The sequence below is a fragment of the Musa acuminata genome, chromosome BXJ2-1 (genome assembly GCF_036884655.1).
Source record: "Musa acuminata AAA Group cultivar baxijiao chromosome BXJ2-1, Cavendish_Baxijiao_AAA, whole genome shotgun sequence".
Classification (NCBI taxonomy): domain Eukaryota; kingdom Viridiplantae; phylum Streptophyta; class Magnoliopsida; order Zingiberales; family Musaceae; genus Musa; species Musa acuminata.
This window is the reverse complement of record NC_088338.1, coordinates 5182268-5199666: the sequence shown is the minus strand read 5'-3', so window position 1 is coordinate 5199666 and position 17399 is coordinate 5182268. Positions and strand designations below refer to the sequence as shown.

The following is a 17399-nucleotide window of genomic DNA, read 5'->3' as shown; positions in this document are numbered from 1 at the left end:
ATAAAGCAAAATGAAAACTGATAGTGGACGTCGGTGGCTTCAACGGAGGAGGAATCAGGAGTGGATGTAGGTCATAACGATCGAACCGCTATAAAAATTTGATTTATATTTCTTTTGAGTAATTTACTTTAACTACAAACTGCTTTCTCATTAATTGTTTTACATCTTATGAAATCGGTTTTATCGTATAAAGATTTTATGAAACCGATATTTTTACCGCTGTACTAATTTACCCCTTCTCTTAATGTCAACTCGTTCTTAACAACATCAACTCACTACGACTCCGTCATATACAAAGGTTAATGATTTAAAATTTTTTTGATGTCAATTAATTTAATTGGTAAAGATTGATAGCAAAATTAACAGTATAAAACTTTAATTGTTGGTAATCCCAAAAGTTTTGTCGGTTAAACGTGTGAAAAATGATAAAGATTTTGCTTAGATCGAAAGTGATCCCAAAAGTTTGAAGCTTTTAGAAAGGGATTGATGGAAATTAATATTCTATCTCACGTGAAAATTAGATTAAGCTCGATGTGTGAATCTGATCTCGAATCACGGTGTAATCAACTAGTGAGAAAGACAAATCACATGATTCAAATTCACGATTCTTTAAAAAAATTTAATCGATAAAGTTTGGAGACTTGATCCAATTTGAGATATTTAAGCTGGTTTATACGTGCAACCGAATCCAAACACGTAAGTGAATACCATAAAATAAAAGGAAATTATGAATGAATGACCATAAAGTGTGAGCAACTAAGAGGTTAAAGGTTTAAAGCAGATTCTCGTTGTCTGACTCCGTGTCAACATGGAATCAATGGACAACTTGTTCCGTGCTTATCTCTCTCTCATACTCTCAAAGCTTGAGAGAGAGAGAGAGAGAGAGAGAGAGAGAGAGAGAGAGAAGGAGGAGGAGGAATGCATATTTGTCAGTATCAGATATAATTGTGTCATGTCAAATTTAAAGGATATCGTCAAGTTCTAACATATGAGAGATAACATGAGATGCTAATGTGTCAGCGACATTAAGGCATTAGTCACATGGTATTGAGATTTGATCATGTAATTATTCCTTATCATTTGCACCCTACTTTGTGTCTCGATCAGTGTAATAGAATCAAAGCATGATGGAATTTCTGCTTGAGTGTTCATATCAAAAATGATTATTCAACAACTGTTATTACAAGGAGTATATTAAGTTGTTACAACTATGTTATCGTCGAAAGAAATACTTTCCATTTTTTTTCAGTGGTGTTGTTTGAGATGAGCGAATTAGGCCATTTTATCTGCACTGTCACCGAATGATACTTTAAGTCATTTTGATCATATTGTTATCAAGTGTAGCACTTTAGGTCGTTGTCAATCGCACTATTGTTGAAAGAAGCATTTCAAATCATTTTCGATCGTGATATCATCGAAAGAAGTAATTCGGGTCATTTCTATAGTGTTATCATCAAAAGAGGCATTTTGGCTTATTTCAACTATTATCGAATGGAATGCTTTTAACTATTTCGATTATACTATCATAAAAAACAACGTTTTTTGGATTCAAGGTATTGGACTAAGATATATCATTCGAGGATTCTCTTTATCGTCAAGGTAGTTTGAGCCATATGATAGATTGTATAACGAGTTTTATCTTAACTTTCTTAAAGCTATCATTTTCATAGTTGCATCAATTATTATTTGAAACTCATATGTGATTATCTCAATGAGCTCCATGTGTTGATACATTGAGCCATCTGAGATTAAGAAATATCATAATAATAGCCCTGCATAATTCTCGATGTTGCCACCTCATCGATCCAATCAAATTAACGAGAAATTAAACAGTTTGTCGGGTGCAGCCCAAGGGTCATTTAGCCCTTATATATATATAGCAAACTAGACTCATTTGCTTGCTTCATGCTTTTGGAGTATTCAACATTCTAGATTTTTTCGAAAAACCCTTTATTTTCTTCTCCTTAATGTTCAAACGTCTTCTAATTCATTCTCCTCCTCCATGATTGGGGTTTAAAAAGATGATTGATTTTGAATCGAAAGGATATGATATTATCATACACGCGATTGTAACATCCGAGAGATGACACAACATGGTGATACATTGATCTTATAGTATCAAAATATCGATCATATGATATCAAGACATAAATCATGTGACATCAAAAGTTTCACCTATATAGTGCAATTAAGAGGTTAATGTTCGGATGGGAGAAATACAAGCCATGTATTGTTGGAAGTCTTGGGATATGTCCCACAAAGAAGAAGCAATACAAGCCATCAAAATATTATTTTTTAAATGAAGTACTATTATTATTATTATTCTTAAATTTTAAATTACCTTTTCCACTACCTCCATCGTTTAAAACCAATTCCACCATCACCCCACCACCAATGGAGATTTTTGCCTGTTATTTATCTGATATTTTCTAAATTTATCGATCTCTTCATTAATTACTTGATATCTTTACAAGTTGGATTACAGTGTAAATATTTTGAATCTTCGATCCTTAATACACGCTGGATTACGGTGTAAATTTGACTCTGTTAGATATCATTGATTGTATTGTTCTGACTCAATTAAGTTATTTCCATGTAGATATGTGACTCGAAAATGCCATGTGGTCTGGGTTGACTCATCGCTGAGTCAACCCAGACCACAAGACTCGACAATTGACGGTTCGATCGGCGCCAATCTTCGTGCAAACATTGCCGGGGTTTAGCTTTAGGGTAGGTAATACCGCAGCAGGGTCCCATACATCCAGCTCGGTCGTCAACCCAGACCACAAGGCTCGACAATTAACGGTTCGATCGACGCCAATCTTCGTGCAAACATTGCCCGGGTTTAACTTTAGGGTAATACGGAAGCAGGGACCCATTCATCCAGCTCGGTCGTCAAGCCAGACCACAAGGCTCGACAATTGACGGTTCGATCAACGCCAATCTTCGTGCAAACATTGCGAGGGTTTAGCTTTTCAGGTAACCGCCCACGCCGGCATCGTCGAACGAAAGGTCGAGTCCTCGAGACATGCTGTCGGCCCGACGCTTGCGTCTCCTTCTGGGCTCCGCTTACGCGCCGGCGCGGTCCACCTCTTCGCTGCCCGACGCCCTCGTCCCCCGAGCGGCAGCCGGCGCGGGGACGACGACGGGAAGGAGAGCCGGCGGCTGCCGGGACACTCTCGGAAGGCGGCTCCTCAGCCTTATCTACCCGAAGCGCAGTGCCGTGGTGGTCCTCCGCAAGTGGGCGGAGGAGGACAAGCCCATCCAGAAGTACCAACTCAACCGCGTCGTCCGAGAGCTACGCAAGTACAAGCGCTACAAGCACGCCCTCGAGGTATGTCCCGTCCCATCTTTACCCCTCCTCCTCAATTGCTTCTTCACCATCGATTCCCACTGGTAATGCTATGCTCGTGTTTAGATCGTTTAGAACCCTGTCAATTGTATGATCATGCACATTGAATAGGATTGAGAGTTTCATAAGGTCCCCCTCACATCTAAGAGGAGCTTACAGGTAGTTTAAGGCTAATGACAATTTGACGTATGCTAACTTCTACCGTAATAAAATATTTAACCATTATCTGGACCTTTTTGGAGTGGTGGTGATCTTTTGTGTAATTGGTGCGTGATAGATGCTTGGGAATAATTGAGGGTTTACTTAAGATGGATAAACAAATAGATTTTGTAAGTAAAAGTTTTAAGTATCATGGATTTACTATTTAATAGGATGGAAAGATTGATGAGAACATTGTTCACATAGTAGCAAACAGGTTGATTGAAGAGAAGGGGCGCATTGAAGCTTTTTTTGTCGCCATCCTCTGCCCCTTAGATCAAAGAGAAATTTTAATAAGATGGTTATAGGGCCAGCTATGTCTTATGGACCAGAATTTTGGACCATTTAAAAATATATACATAAAAGATTAGTGTACATGAGATGAGAATGTTGTGGCTGATGCATGAGGTTACTAGAAAAGATATTTAAAGCAAATTTTCGTTTGCAAACAGTTTGGTGTATCCCCGATCGATGATAAAATGAAGAGACTGTCTAAGATGGTTTGGACATATTTAAAGAAGACTCACAAGTGTCGTGGTTAGATAAAGTGAACTAATTAGGATTAATGATAAAAGATATCTGAATTCTCTTAATTTAAATAAGGGTAATTCCTTACAGAATGCACAATGAAGGGGAAAGAATTCCATGTAGCCCTAATAGTTGGGACATTATCGTTTTTTGTTATCGTATCTTGGTGCCCTTATGGTATGATATCCATAAAGATATTATGTGAAGATGGGAAATTTAAATGACTGTTTGGAATCTCTAACTAAAGAGAACTCTCATGTTGGTTATGGATAACTTTAGCCTCAGCTTAGTACATAATGTCCTTTTGCAATTGTAGTTGTTGTTAGGCTTTTTTTTATGAATAAATGATCCTTAATTGAGAAATTGTATTATTATGCCGAGATTTGTTTATCTTTTTTGTGAACCTATGTACCTTAATCATGTATATTATGAGAAATTGTTTAGTGTCATCCTATAAATATGATACAGAGAAGGTGACAGAGTAGAACGTATTTGAAGACAAGATTGGTTTTCACATTTTTTTTCCTAAGGTATATTTTAGCTTGAGTAATCATGTTAAGCTTAATTGCAGTCTTCTAACCATTTATGCCATTATTAAAGAAAACCTGTTGAGGCAAGTAGTAATCATATTGAAACTGATATACTTATGTATAACAATATTCAGATTTCAAGTTATGGAAACGTGCAGTAAAGAGAAGTCAGGCCTTTTCTTGCTTTCATGACCAATATGGACTGGTCCAACAGAAACCTTAGTCCTTGCCAAGGATTGAAATTTTGTACCATACTAGAGTTTCGTGTTTTGCTCGATATGGTATGGTATGGGTATACCGAGCGGTACGCTAGAGTGTACTGAACGATATGCTTAAAAAATATTAAAATTAATTTTAATATTAAATAAATTATATATATATATATATATAATCATAGAAATATAAAATAGCTAACGATGGTGCACTTAAAACAATATTAAATATATAAAAAATATATAACATAGCAGCGCCTGAACCCTAGGCGAATAGCTGCGGCGTCGAGGGATGACAGCAGGCACCGTAACGAAGGAGCGGAAGAAGAACAATCTTCTTTAGTGTCAAGAGAACGATGGCAGCGGGCGTAGAAGTGCTACGGCGTTGAGGGAGCGATGGCAACGAGTGCCGCAGCGAAGAAGAAGACGACAAAGAACGAGGAGGAGGAGGCGACGTTGGGTATTATTTCTCGAAGCTTCTCCCTCTTTCTCCCTCTTCTTCGAACGCCTCTTCTTCCTCGCCTCGCCTCGCTGCAATCGGTCTGATACCGCTCGGTAGTAGGTGGTCCATATGTCGGTCAACTGGCGGACCGGTATGTACTGCTTGGTTTGGGCGGTATCATTCGGTATTGCAAACCTTGGTCCTTGCTTTCATGAACTAAATGTTCACAGATGTATCACAACTTGAACATCTTCAGTATTTAATACCTCAGCATTTGTTTGCTTTTATCACATGCTCTTTTATTGACTTTTTCTTGTACTTTATTTCCAGAGTACCAATCTGCCATCATATTATTTTTGATATCTAATGCTATCATCAGTTGGAGATTTAGCTTCTTTTAAGATCGTCAGTCATATTCACTTGTCTGTGACCTAGAAACCTGTAGGTCTTCTGGCTTCAATTATGTTTCTTTTTTTACTAGTTGATCAATTATTTGCATGTTGGTTACGTGACATATTGCTTTGCGGACATTGCTTTTCATTGACTAATGCAGATATGTGAATGGATGACCACTCAATCACACATCAAGCTGCTTCCTGGAGATTATGCTGTCCACCTAGACTTAGTTGCAAAGGTTTGTGGTCTGGCTAGCGCACAGAAGTTCTTTGAAGACCTACCAGTTAGGATGAAGGGCCCATCTACCTGCACTGCCCTTCTTCATACTTATGTGCAGTGCAAGTTGACTGATAAGGCTGAGTCTCTGATGGAAGAAATGTCAGCTCAAGGTTTGCTCAGATGCGCTCTTCCATATAACCATATGCTGACACTGTACATATCAAACGGGGAGCTGAATAAGATTCCAGATTTGTTGAGAGACCTGAAAAGGAATGCATCGCCTGATGAAATCACCTATAACCTATGGTTAAGTGTTTTTGCCAAGAAAAATGATGTGATTGGAGCAGAAAAGGTTCTCCATCAGATGGGGAAGGATAATGTGACCGCTGATTGGGTCACTTACAGCATATTAGCCAACATATACATCAAAGCAGCATGTCATGATAAAGCAAAAGAAGCCTTGGTCGAGATGGAGAAAAGGGTCTTCAAAAAAGACCGAGTTGCGTATTGCTCTCTCATCAGTCTTCATGCAGGCCTATTGGACAAAGACAATGTTTACAGAATGTGGAATAAACTGAAAGCCACATTCAGGAAGATGAGCGACATGGAATTTAAGTGCATGCTCTCATCTTTAACAAAATTGGGTGATATTGAAGAAGCTGAGAGCATCTACAAAGAGTGGGAGTCGGTATCCGGTACACAAGATTCGAGGCTTCCAAACATCCTCCTTGCTTTCTATGTCAAGAATGATATGATGGAGAAGGCAGAGAAGTTTCTTATGCATATAGTTGAAACAGGAGTAAAGCCTAGCTACACTACATGGGAGCTGTTAGCCTCGGGTAACTTGCACAAGAACAGGATGGACAAAGTGTTGGATTGCTTGAAGAAAGCTTTATCAAGCTTGGAGAAATGGGACCCCAATGTTGGACTAGTTAAAGCAGTGTTTACCGAGCTTGAAGCAATGGGTAATGTGGAAGACGCGGAGAATTTCTTGGTAATTCTTCGTGACGCAGGGTACGTGACAACAGAGATCTACAATTCATTGCTTAGAACATATGTGAAAGCTGGTAAGATGCCTTTGATAGTTGCGGAACGCATGAAGAAAGATAATGTCAAAATGGACGAGGAGACTCGTCATTTGCTGACGGTTACGAGTAAATTTTGCATAAGTGAAGTTTCACCATTGATTTCTTGATAAGTTCTTTAATTCGGAAAAAATTGTAGCACCAAGTATATGATTATGACAGGCATTGCAAATCATCTGTGACATACTGTAATATGTGCAAGAGTGATCATCATTTCAGAACCGTCGAACCCTTGGGCTCCGATACCAGAATTGAAACCATTGGATTTTGATTCTGATTCAATCCATCGGTTTTTATTAACAAAAAAAATAAAATATTTCATTAAGATTTGAATATAGATTATTATTTTTTTTAAAGTTTTTTTACTCTTTTTTATATTTAATTGATTTGTAACAATTGATTTTGGAACCAAATCGTGTGGTCTCGTATCTGGTTCGATCGATTTGGAACTGTCGATATGCTGACCCTGTTCGATTTCAGTTTTGGACCAATTCGATTCTAACTCAATTAAACGGTGATCAGCCCTAGATATTTGCTCTAGGAAGAATAAGTGAAAAGGGAAATGCATGCAACGTTAAAGCAGAACATACGAGAAAAGATTACATATTATTTTCCGTAGTTAGACATCTTTAGTATTTTGGTATCTATATTTAAAAAATTTATATAAAAATATTTATAATTATTAAAGTGAAATATTTAATTTTATTTTTCGTAATATTATCGATTTTTTTATGGAAGATACAACATGTGATGGTACCTACATGAATGAGACGAAAACTTAAAGAAGATAATTTCAATAGTGATGGTAGGCTAATTATATATTACTCATTGTAGTAAGATCTCTTTAACATCCCGATCCTTAAATTTAAAGAATTTATACTAAAATCATCATAGTTATGAAAGTGAAACATTTAACCTCGTTTACCCTAACGTTGATCCTACCGATGGAAGATATAACACGTGATAGTACGTGCATGAATGACATAAAAATAATAGGTAAAAAGATAATTTCAATTTGATGTCGATTTGAATATCGACGATGAGGAGAAAAAGGAGACAGAGTGGTGAGGCATTTACGTTGGTACTAGAAGAGGAAGTGAAGGGAGGTGAGGCATCTACATTGGCGTCGCATTGGTTTGCCTCATCTTCCTCCTTTGACGTTGCTCTACATCTGCATTGACATGAGAGAGGAAGAGGAGACAAGTGAGGCATCTATATCACCGATGATGAGAATAGAGGAGGAAAAGGAGACAGGTGAGGCAGAATGGTGCGATGTCACTCATGTATGTGCTTTCATATGCTGTATCTTTTGCCAGTAAAGCTGACGATGTTAGGATAACTAAGACTAAGTGTTTCACTTTCATAACTATAAGAATTTAAATGTAAAATTTTGAAGTCTAAAGATCAAGATGCTAAAAAAATCTAATTATAAGTGATAATCTGTAATTAACCTACTATCATTGTTAAAATTATCTTTTTGTCCATTATTTTTTGCCCCTCATGTACCTGATATTACATATATCTTTCGTTAGCAAAACTAACGACGTTAGAATAAATATGATTAAATATTTTATTTTCATAACTATAAGAATTTTAAAATTTTATTTTATTTTCATAACTATAAGAATTTCAAAATTTTTTAAACCTAAAGATCGAAATATTAAGGAGGTCTAACTATAAGAGAGAATCTATTGTTGGACCAATTCAGTTTTAGTTTGAATTAAACGATGAACAGCCCTAGATATATGTCATGCGGAACTATAAGAAAAAGAAACACCATCTCGATCATTTAGTGTGATTAACATATTCCAGGAGAAGGAAAAGGTTATCAATAACGTCTCACGAGAAGTCAGATTTAAGTTATTAGTTTAGAAGGAATCATCTACCAGCAGCAGCCATTATTGAAGATGACAGATTAGATACACAAGTACATTAGTAGCAATCTGACACGACAATTTGCGACGAACATTCAAGGTTGGACTTTGATGCTCCATTTTAGTTATCTGGAAACAACACAATGGAGATCGAGAAACCAAATTCATTGAAGTAGTTCACAACTAAACAGGGAACTCCAAAAGCACATCCTGATATGTTTGAATGGTTCTGAACATTCATCCGCCGCCATTCTGCTGATTCACTACGGAAAGAGAAAAAAGTGCTCATCATCAGAAACAAGTTCCACAGGCAAGAAAAAGCGACGATTGTGAATGTAATTGGTAAGAACTTCAACTTAATGAATCTTACTTTAGGCTGAAGGTTGCATTTCCATTTCTCCAGTGTTCCCAGGATAATCTTCTTGAGCGTGAATAGATGCGTTTGGAACTGAGCCAAAAATCACAGCATGTAGTAAATCATTTTCTGTGTTTCTAAGAAGAAAGAAGTTTATCTCTCTCTAATAAAAGCATCAAAAAGAAAATCTGGAAGTAGTAACCATCCTTTTGTGCCGAGTTAGAATAACACATTACCAGGGTCATATGCAACAGGTGACTGTGGTAGTTCCTCTTTGACAGGTCTTGTGAATAGTTCTGAAGGCTTAAAAAGCAGGTGAGCCACAGTCCGGTCGATGGGATTTGTATGTGTTTCTGCCTCCGACAACACTGAACTTCTGCTAAGAATAGAAACTGAATTAGCATGAGTTATATTTGGGCATGTGCATGCGCATGAGAGAGAGATTTGCAACTAATGCGATCAATGCAATAAACGTGCAAGAATGAAGCTCAACACATTTGACCAAAATTTACCATAAGTTAAGATGAGGAAATGATAAGCATAAGAGCACCATACAACAGAAATCATAGGCAGGAAGTGACTAAATCTATGAAAGTTGAGAAAAAAAAACCAAGAGTGAACAATGGTTGGAGCTTTATTTTTGGAAAATCTAGAGGGTACCTGATTTATTAAACAAGTAGCAGCCATAATGCTTCTCCCCAGTATGCTTTAGGACCTCTTTTTTAACAATATGGCATGTGTTACCTCAAGATGATGATGATTCTTGCTATAACACAATTCAATCATTGAGTATCCATTTACTACGTTTGTGTACTCTCTTCTATTATGTAATCCACGACTTCTAATATGAACACCAATCCAGGTCCATATCATTTTATTAAATGTAATGAACACAAGATTGATATCATTTTTATTTTTTAAAGATCAATCCATGTCACTCGAGAACAATCATCAATGGAAGAAACAAACTAATGAACTCAAGCAATGTATGAGATTCATGAGAGAACCCGAACATCAATATGAATAAATGTAAAAGAATGAGGTAATTTTTTGTTGCCCAATGAAAGGGAAGCAAGTTGGTGTTTGGCCAATTGACAAACATCATCACAATGAATTAATAAAGAAAATATGTTTTTTTTTTTTAAAGGTGGATATCCAAAAAGCAAATTTTGGACCTTTTTATTTGTTTTTAAAGATGAGATGATGGTAAACGAGTACTATCAATACTATTACTTAATTCAAGATAGTAGGCATGTTCTTTTTCTTAGCATGTCCAACCATTCTCCTTGTAACTCAATTTTAGAAAATACAAGGGGATGGAGAAAAGGTTATCTTGCACATTAAATCTTTATAAATTTGATGGATTAATATAAGACTTATAGAGAGGTTAAGCACAAGCAATACAGATTTGAAGAAAATGAAGGGTATAAACACAATTGTGCTTTGATATGCTACAATGGCTAAATTGCCATTGGCTATAGGATATAAAGCGCGGAAATCCACAACAACATTTTTTAAGGCATTTAGAGAATGAGATATAAAATACATACCTAACTGGGCCAGAGAATAAGAGGCACTAAACTTGTCTAACAAAGTAAAGAAACTACAAAGCTTGAGAAGGAGGTTTTACCGTAATTGATTTAGGAGAAAAAAGGCGTAAGATTACTCATGGAAAATTACAATATCATTGTAAAGCAATCAAACTTTGAGAAGGAACTACCAATTAGAGAAGATACTTAGAATAGGATTAAAAAAACATATAAAGAATAAACCTAGGTTGTGAACATCCATGAGATTATAAGTTAGTAGATGGTAATTTCTTTGAAGGAACAAGTAAAAGTATTTAAAGTTTGATAAAGAAGTGTTAACTTGTATATTAATGGCTAAAAAGAACTGACTTTCAAGAAAGCTAATGCAAATACAGATTACCAATCATGAAAAAACATTAGACTAAGCCCTATTTAGGTAAACTCACCTACATAGCCTCTTTGTCTCATCATATGCCGGAAGCTCTTCTTCATCCCTACTATTTTTGTTCGAACTACTTGTGTCACTAGCACTTTGTCTTTCCATAGCACTTCGTGCTAGACGAAACAAACTATCTCGAATACAAAGCCGGATTCTAATGTCCAACTGGGTAAAGAAGACAACTATTTTTGCATTAGATCAAATTGCTTGGATCTTAAAGCAAATGAGAAAAAAATACTACATGAAAGAGAATCCTGCCTGCCCGAGAGCATCTTGAAGCTGATAATATATCATTTCTTCTAGAGAGTGATCCTCATTTATGGTGGAGACCCTCCAGGACTCTTCTTGATCAAATAGTATGTTCTGTTCTGGTGATGTAAGCTTATTTGCACTACCATCGACTGCAGATGAGGTAGTCATAGATTCCTGAGTCTGTTTCCTAGATGAGCACACTTGGGGAACCAATGAATCAATAGCGGTATTTGGATGAGCAAATTGTTGCTGTTGCTGCTGAATGGCAAGCATTGCCTGTATTTGCTGACGCCTTCTCAGCTTTTCTATCTTTTCTTGGGGCGTCATTTTCGGTTGTCTTGAAGCCATATCAGATGGGCTATCTAATGCGTTTGAACTCTTTGGGAAATACATTAAAGGCTTATGACCAAAAGAAAGTGGTTTTTCTTGGTTCCTTTTCATATAAACATGTTGGAAAGGATATGCTGCATATCCATCGCCACAAAACATAAACAGATTTGGGGAGTCTAGCTGTCCATTGTTAGCAGGAGCTCTGACTTGCCTTTGTACTGTTGTCTGAAAAGTTTTTGTTGGAGTTTCAGAGCAAGTACTCATGGTAGAGCTTGGAAGTTGCTGGCTTTCGTTTGTGTTGCAGGACCATGTGGCACTAATGTTTTTTAAGTGTTTAGCCTTCTCTTTTTCTTCAGCTTTTTTATCTGACATCAGAGGTCTCTTTTGGCTATTAGACTGCAAATGCTAATAGTGAGAACATGTCATGTTGAAAGCACTAACCATGTCCACATGAAATGTTGAACTACAGATGTAAAATGGAAAATATTCTTAGAGGAAGTCAAGAAAAATTTACCTTATTTGAAAACAGATTTTGTGCTTCACAGTATTTGCTTCCAGTTCTGAGAGTACTATCTGCTGTCTGTTGAAGTAAATAAGATATGTAGCCAACTGGAATACCTGCTAAGGAATTTAAAGAACAATCAAATCTTCATATATGTACCTTATCTTCTGGAATTTCTTTCCCAGAAGAAAGTTCATCAAGATGCAAAGAGGAAGGATCCAGGCCAAAATGTTGGTCCTTGCTTAATGGCATATCCTGTTGTCATAATAAATCAGGGTCAATTTTCCATCTTTCTAAAGTAAGAAGCCATAACAAAAACACAAATTGTAAGCTATTGATAAGTTTGCTTTAGTGATTTGTTAAAACAAGAGACAAACTTACGGGCAGAGGAATTGACTGTATAGTGCTATTAACCACATCAGAAGATGCTGACAGAAACTCTGCTGCACTGCCAACCATTTCATGTCCAAATATGGAGTCATTTCCACTGCACGCAAGGATAAGAATGACATTTTTTGTTGATAAACTAAATGAGCAAACATGGTTAAAGGAGATACCTGAATATTTTGTCAAGATCTTCAATATCTCCAATATGAGCCCAGTCACAATCAAGGTAACTCTCATTATCTTTCTCATCTTTGTCATTACCAAACATTTCAGATGGACCATCTAGCTGCACTGTACATGCTCAAAAAATAAATTTTATTTCATCATGTCACATTCATGTGACAGAACACCACTAGAGTGACACGGATTTACCTCTCATTTTGTCAAGGTTTGTTGCTTCACTGATATCAAGCATCAGATGTGTTCCCAAAGACCCTCTATTACAAGGATCATTGTATTCTCTATCAAGTGCAGTGCTTAAAGAAGGCAAATCAGGCCATGAATCTGCATCAAGTTGTGCAGCAGAAAGTTCTTCATTTGTAATAAAAGTAGAATTATTGTCCTGATTACTCTCCAGAAAATTATTTTTGGATCCTGAACTCTGTTCATTGGACCTTAAGCCAATGCTTGCTTCTTCATTTCTCTGTTTCCTGCCATAATTCCCCAAAATAGATAATGTACTCTCTTCGGCACCCTTAGGAAAAGGGACAATATCATCCTCATTCTCAGGAAATTCAGCCCATATAGACTCCCCTACCTAAAAATTCCCAATAAGAATAGCAAAAGTCAGCATACAGATATTGTTAGATTAAAAAAGAAATGGATACTGAAACACATGAATATTTTTTTCAGTTTAAATTTAACAGAAGTCAAGCAAATGAATTTCTTCTTATATAGTTAAAATGACATGCACATAGATCTGACTGCTTTGTTTGGAGATTGTAGGCTAAGATGCAATTCTTGCCTCAATTTAGAAGTGATACATCCCAAAGTTTTGCTGACAACACTAGATTACAAAGGGAACATTAAATCATATTAAACTATCCAAAAGTACAGAGATGAGGTTTGACAAATTATTTGGACTGTAACAAGAGTCTCTGCTTATGACATAAAAGATAATAGTGAAACTATATAAGTAGCACTAGGTTAAGGAAAAATATTACATATAAGGCATCAGAAACATAATACATACAAAGAAGAAAGAAAATGAAACATCTTTAAGGACGAAAGCCCATAAGCTTGAATTCTTCAGATTTTTAAACAAAATATGGATAATTATTTTGCCTGTTACAAATGTAAGTCTTTCACTCTTACTCATGGCCCTGGTGAAGGTGATCATTTTAGAGATGGCCTAATAATTCTCCTCTTCCACAGAATTTTATTTTTGGGAGGTGGGTGGGAGACGGCAGTGGGAGGAAGGGGGGAACAACAAAATTCTCAGTGAGGTTGCATATGATACAAAAATGTCCTGGCTGATATTCTTATTGGACTGAGTGTTCAGTGATATAGTATTTCTTTTCCGTCTTAGAGTATATTTTTTCTTTTTATTTTCTATTTTCTTTTTCTTGGTTTCAGTCTTTCTATGTTCAAAACTTCAATGATACTAAGTTTCCATTCTTAGGAGGATAAGTTTGGCCTTAATTTAGTGGTACCTTCCACTGAGTGTATCTTTGGCTTGATTATCATTATCAATAAGTTGTAGATTCAATAGGTCCGGGAGGTGGACTCTAAAAGATGAAATGATTTTGATAGGCCATAATCCCCTGACATGATGCTTTGTCAAAGGTTATACATTCACTAAAGCATGCATGCTGGATTAAGATATAGACCCATGAGTGTCGAAGGACAACATCAGATATAGTTTGAACTTTGAACTTTGAAGCATGGAAAACCAAATTACTGAAGCTTAGCTTGATGATCATAAGCTCAGCTTAGTTATTTGAAACAACTAATAGCTTTATATGCTTTTACAAACCAATGTGAGACACTTTTTCATTTCAAGAATGTTGATTACATGAGGTGTAATAAGATCAACCTAGAACATAATATAGCAAGATTACTGGTCAAAACATCTAGCATCTACTCCAACAAACATCCAATACATGAACATATAGCCGAGCAGATCAATGTAGCATTGTCCCAGAGTTAATTCAAATAAAATGATGAAATAGTCAGATAAAGTTATGTCCTAGACATCCAAGAAGAAGACTGAAAAATAACAAATCTCAGTCTCCTCATCTCAGTCCATAGAAAAGGCACATCTTTGTTCAGGGGATGCTCCTCCAAAATTAGACAATTTGGAATTTTCATGGAATATAATTTTGCCTATCAATAGAAGTTAGGTTAGTGATTTTACATGCCAAAACAAAACTTAAAAATTCAACAAAAGGTTCTACTTGATATACCATAATAGCATAAGGGTTAGACATGGTTACGTTACTTGTCGTGATGATATAGCATGGTTGTACCCGTTAGTACTACTATACTTCTACTAGATGTATATTCTTACTACACTTACGTATATTTGAAAATTATGATATGTAATCTTAATTATTTTTATATTTGTGAACATATATTCAGATTTTACATTCCTTTGAAAAAATATTTTTGCCATATGTATTATTTAACAAGTTTATAATCTATAGAGTATATAAAGTCTATGTTATGATCTTTTTGTTAAAAAACACTAAGAAAGATTAGATGTTCTTGTGTATTCCAAAGAAAGGCACTGAATGCAAAAAATAAAATATTAAAAGTTTTGAGCAAAATTTTGATTTTGGATCTAATTTTGCTAGTAGCAAGCCTTGATGTTTAATAAGTCGTGGTTTGTTCATATGTTCATGTCTTGATTTTTCAATTCAAAGAATAACTCCTAATATGAATATATTTGGGAAAACAATTATATATGTTTAGGATTTTTCCAAATGAGATTTGTTCTGCATAAATGTTACTTGTATTGAAATGTTATGAAACCTTGAAGATGTAATGGAATTTATTGAATATGCTATGGATGTATTGTTGGTTAATTGACTATGTTTTCAAAGCGTATAACTGAATATATATATATATATATATATATATATATATATATATATATATATATATATATATATATATATATATATATGTTTATTTGTTTACCCAAGCATGTTTTTTTCACTTCGTCTTCACATTTTATCTGCTTCTGGCTGCCACATAATCATCTAACCATGACCCGGTTTCCAACTACAAGAAGCAGATCTAGAGTTATTTAAAACCCTAAGAACAGCTGCAAAACTCATCTACAAGCACATACTACATTAAGAGTTCAAGAAATGCTAAAAGTTGATGTTTTTCTCGTTTCCAGAAGAAAAAAGTTATCAATCCAGCAATATGTTCGATTTGAAGTGGATTATTAAACGAGTCGATTTCGCTCCACGATCCAATTTCAAGAAGCCATATTCAAAATTAGAACGAAAAAGCAAGCTAGCACAAAAGGGAAGAGAAAAGGAAAGGGGAAAGTCGTGAGGGACCTGATGCTGGTCGTCCCAATCAAACATCCTCCGAGAAGCAAGAAATCTCAAACCCCAAACCCAAACTTTCCGATAGCTCGAAATCCGACGCTAACATCGCAGATCCACCGGATCCGTCGCCGAGGAACCGAACCAAAGGGCCGCCGCCGCCGTTCTACTCCTCTTCTTTCGACTTCCCACGGTGAGCGGGGTGCTGTAGGACTCACGGCGGTCTGTTTGTTCTGACCGACCACGGGTAGCTTAGTGTTGGGTTGGTGCAGCGCCACGTGTCCCTCCGCATCTCCGCTTGTGGCTGAGCGGGGTCGATCAAATGCTCCCTCCCCATTGGCCAGCGCCGTGTTTGATCATCATTTCCTACCGGATTTGGGTTTCATTTCACGGAGGCTACACACACACACACCACACACACACACACACAGACACATATATATCTATACCCAACCCCTCCTAAATAATATATATCATATAAAATATTTTAACCCTCATATATGTCACTGACGTTGGCTTTAAAAATACTTAAATATCCTGTTATTAAAATATTAAGTATAAAGAGGGAAAATAAAGAAATTAATTTATGGAAATATATGCAATAATAGTTTCGAAGGGCAAAAAAAATATTTGAAGTTTCGTCAATAAACGAAAATAAACTATAACTAGTGATATTTAAATAATATTTTGGATTTTGTAGGAAAGTATATGTTAAACTTAAATTTAGTGGGATAAATATAACAAATACTAATTGTATATTTATATGCATTTGTTTCTGAAGGAAAGTATTATTATCTACTGGCTATGGGGCAATATGGTTATCAATTGGATAAGCTTTCAACTTGTGGTGGGAATCGGATGGGCTGTCTATATCGCGGTTTGGCCTCACGAGCTGCGTTCTCATCTTCTTATAATATAATATAATATTATATAATAAGATTATATATATATATATATATATATATAATTTTATGTGATATTATATTTCGGATTAGACCATTTACATTCATTGGCTAATTCTTGGATTCTAATCGAACTCACTATTTAATCTTGATCGAACTTGTGAATTCACATTACTACTAAATTTTAAAACATATATCATCTCATAGATCAATTTTTTCAATCTTTTAATATATTTTTCATATTGTAAAATTATAGAGAAAAGATCAGTTTCATCAAATATTTGCATTGTGATAATAATAAATAGTGATATCAGATGTAGATGTTGATAGGACACAGTTTGATCTATAAACGACCTAAAACGAAGGA

General features: G+C 35.8%; 2 protein-coding genes across 4 annotated transcripts; one reads left to right on the top strand and one right to left on the bottom strand.

The window, feature by feature from the left end:
• The first annotated feature begins 2945 nt into the window (after nucleotides 1-2945).
• LOC103983502 (pentatricopeptide repeat-containing protein At4g02820, mitochondrial) lies at nucleotides 2946-7146 on the top strand. The gene is made up of 2 exons (XM_009400716.3): nucleotides 2946-3334; nucleotides 5816-7146. The coding sequence occupies exons 1-2, from the start codon at nucleotides 3029-3031 to the stop codon at nucleotides 7070-7072; spliced, it is 1563 nt and encodes a 520-aa protein (XP_009398991.2). The 5' UTR covers nucleotides 2946-3028; the 3' UTR covers nucleotides 7073-7146.
• A 1641-nt stretch (nucleotides 7147-8787) lies between these two features.
• LOC135598564 (protein LNK2-like) lies at nucleotides 8788-16368 on the bottom strand. Of its 3 annotated transcripts, none has more exons than XM_065092581.1 (11): nucleotides 16143-16368; nucleotides 13003-13387; nucleotides 12801-12921; nucleotides 12625-12730; nucleotides 12403-12498; nucleotides 12256-12321; nucleotides 11418-12146; nucleotides 11167-11324; nucleotides 9428-9567; nucleotides 9207-9284; nucleotides 8788-9099 (listed from the first exon to the last, which is right to left on the bottom strand). In XM_065092581.1, the coding sequence occupies exons 1-10, from the start codon at nucleotides 16167-16169 to the stop codon at nucleotides 9208-9210; spliced, it is 1905 nt and encodes a 634-aa protein (XP_064948653.1). In that variant the 5' UTR covers nucleotides 16170-16368; the 3' UTR covers nucleotides 8788-9099; nucleotide 9207. The 3 variants fall into 3 exon arrangements, with proteins under 3 accessions (XP_064948653.1, XP_064948654.1, XP_064948655.1); XM_065092582.1 differs by having other exon boundaries at nucleotides 11418-12137; XM_065092583.1 differs by having other exon boundaries at nucleotides 8981-9099; nucleotides 12625-12691; nucleotides 16143-16317.
• Nucleotides 16369-17399: the final 1031 nt, after the last annotated feature.

What these genes read in the sequence shown, in the direction of transcription:
- LOC135598564 (XM_065092581.1), bottom strand. Translation starts at nt 16,169, where the DNA reads ATGTTTGATTGGGACGACCAGCATCAG. An exon ending in GATCTTGACAAAATATTCAG is followed by an intron (nt 12,731 to 12,800) that starts GTATCTCCTTTA and finishes CCTTGCGTGCAG; the next exon opens with TGGAAATGACTCCATATTTG. An exon ending in TACAGTCAATTCCTCTGCCC is followed by an intron (nt 12,499 to 12,624) that starts GTAAGTTTGTCT and finishes TTATGACAACAG; the next exon opens with GATATGCCATTAAGCAAGGA.
- LOC103983502 (XM_009400716.3), top strand. Translation starts at nt 3,029, where the DNA reads ATGCTGTCGGCCCGACGCTTGCGTCTCCTTCTGGGCTCCGCTTACGCG. An exon ending in GCTACAAGCACGCCCTCGAG is followed by an intron (nt 3,335 to 5,815) that starts GTATGTCCCGTC and finishes TGACTAATGCAG; the next exon opens with ATATGTGAATGGATGACCAC.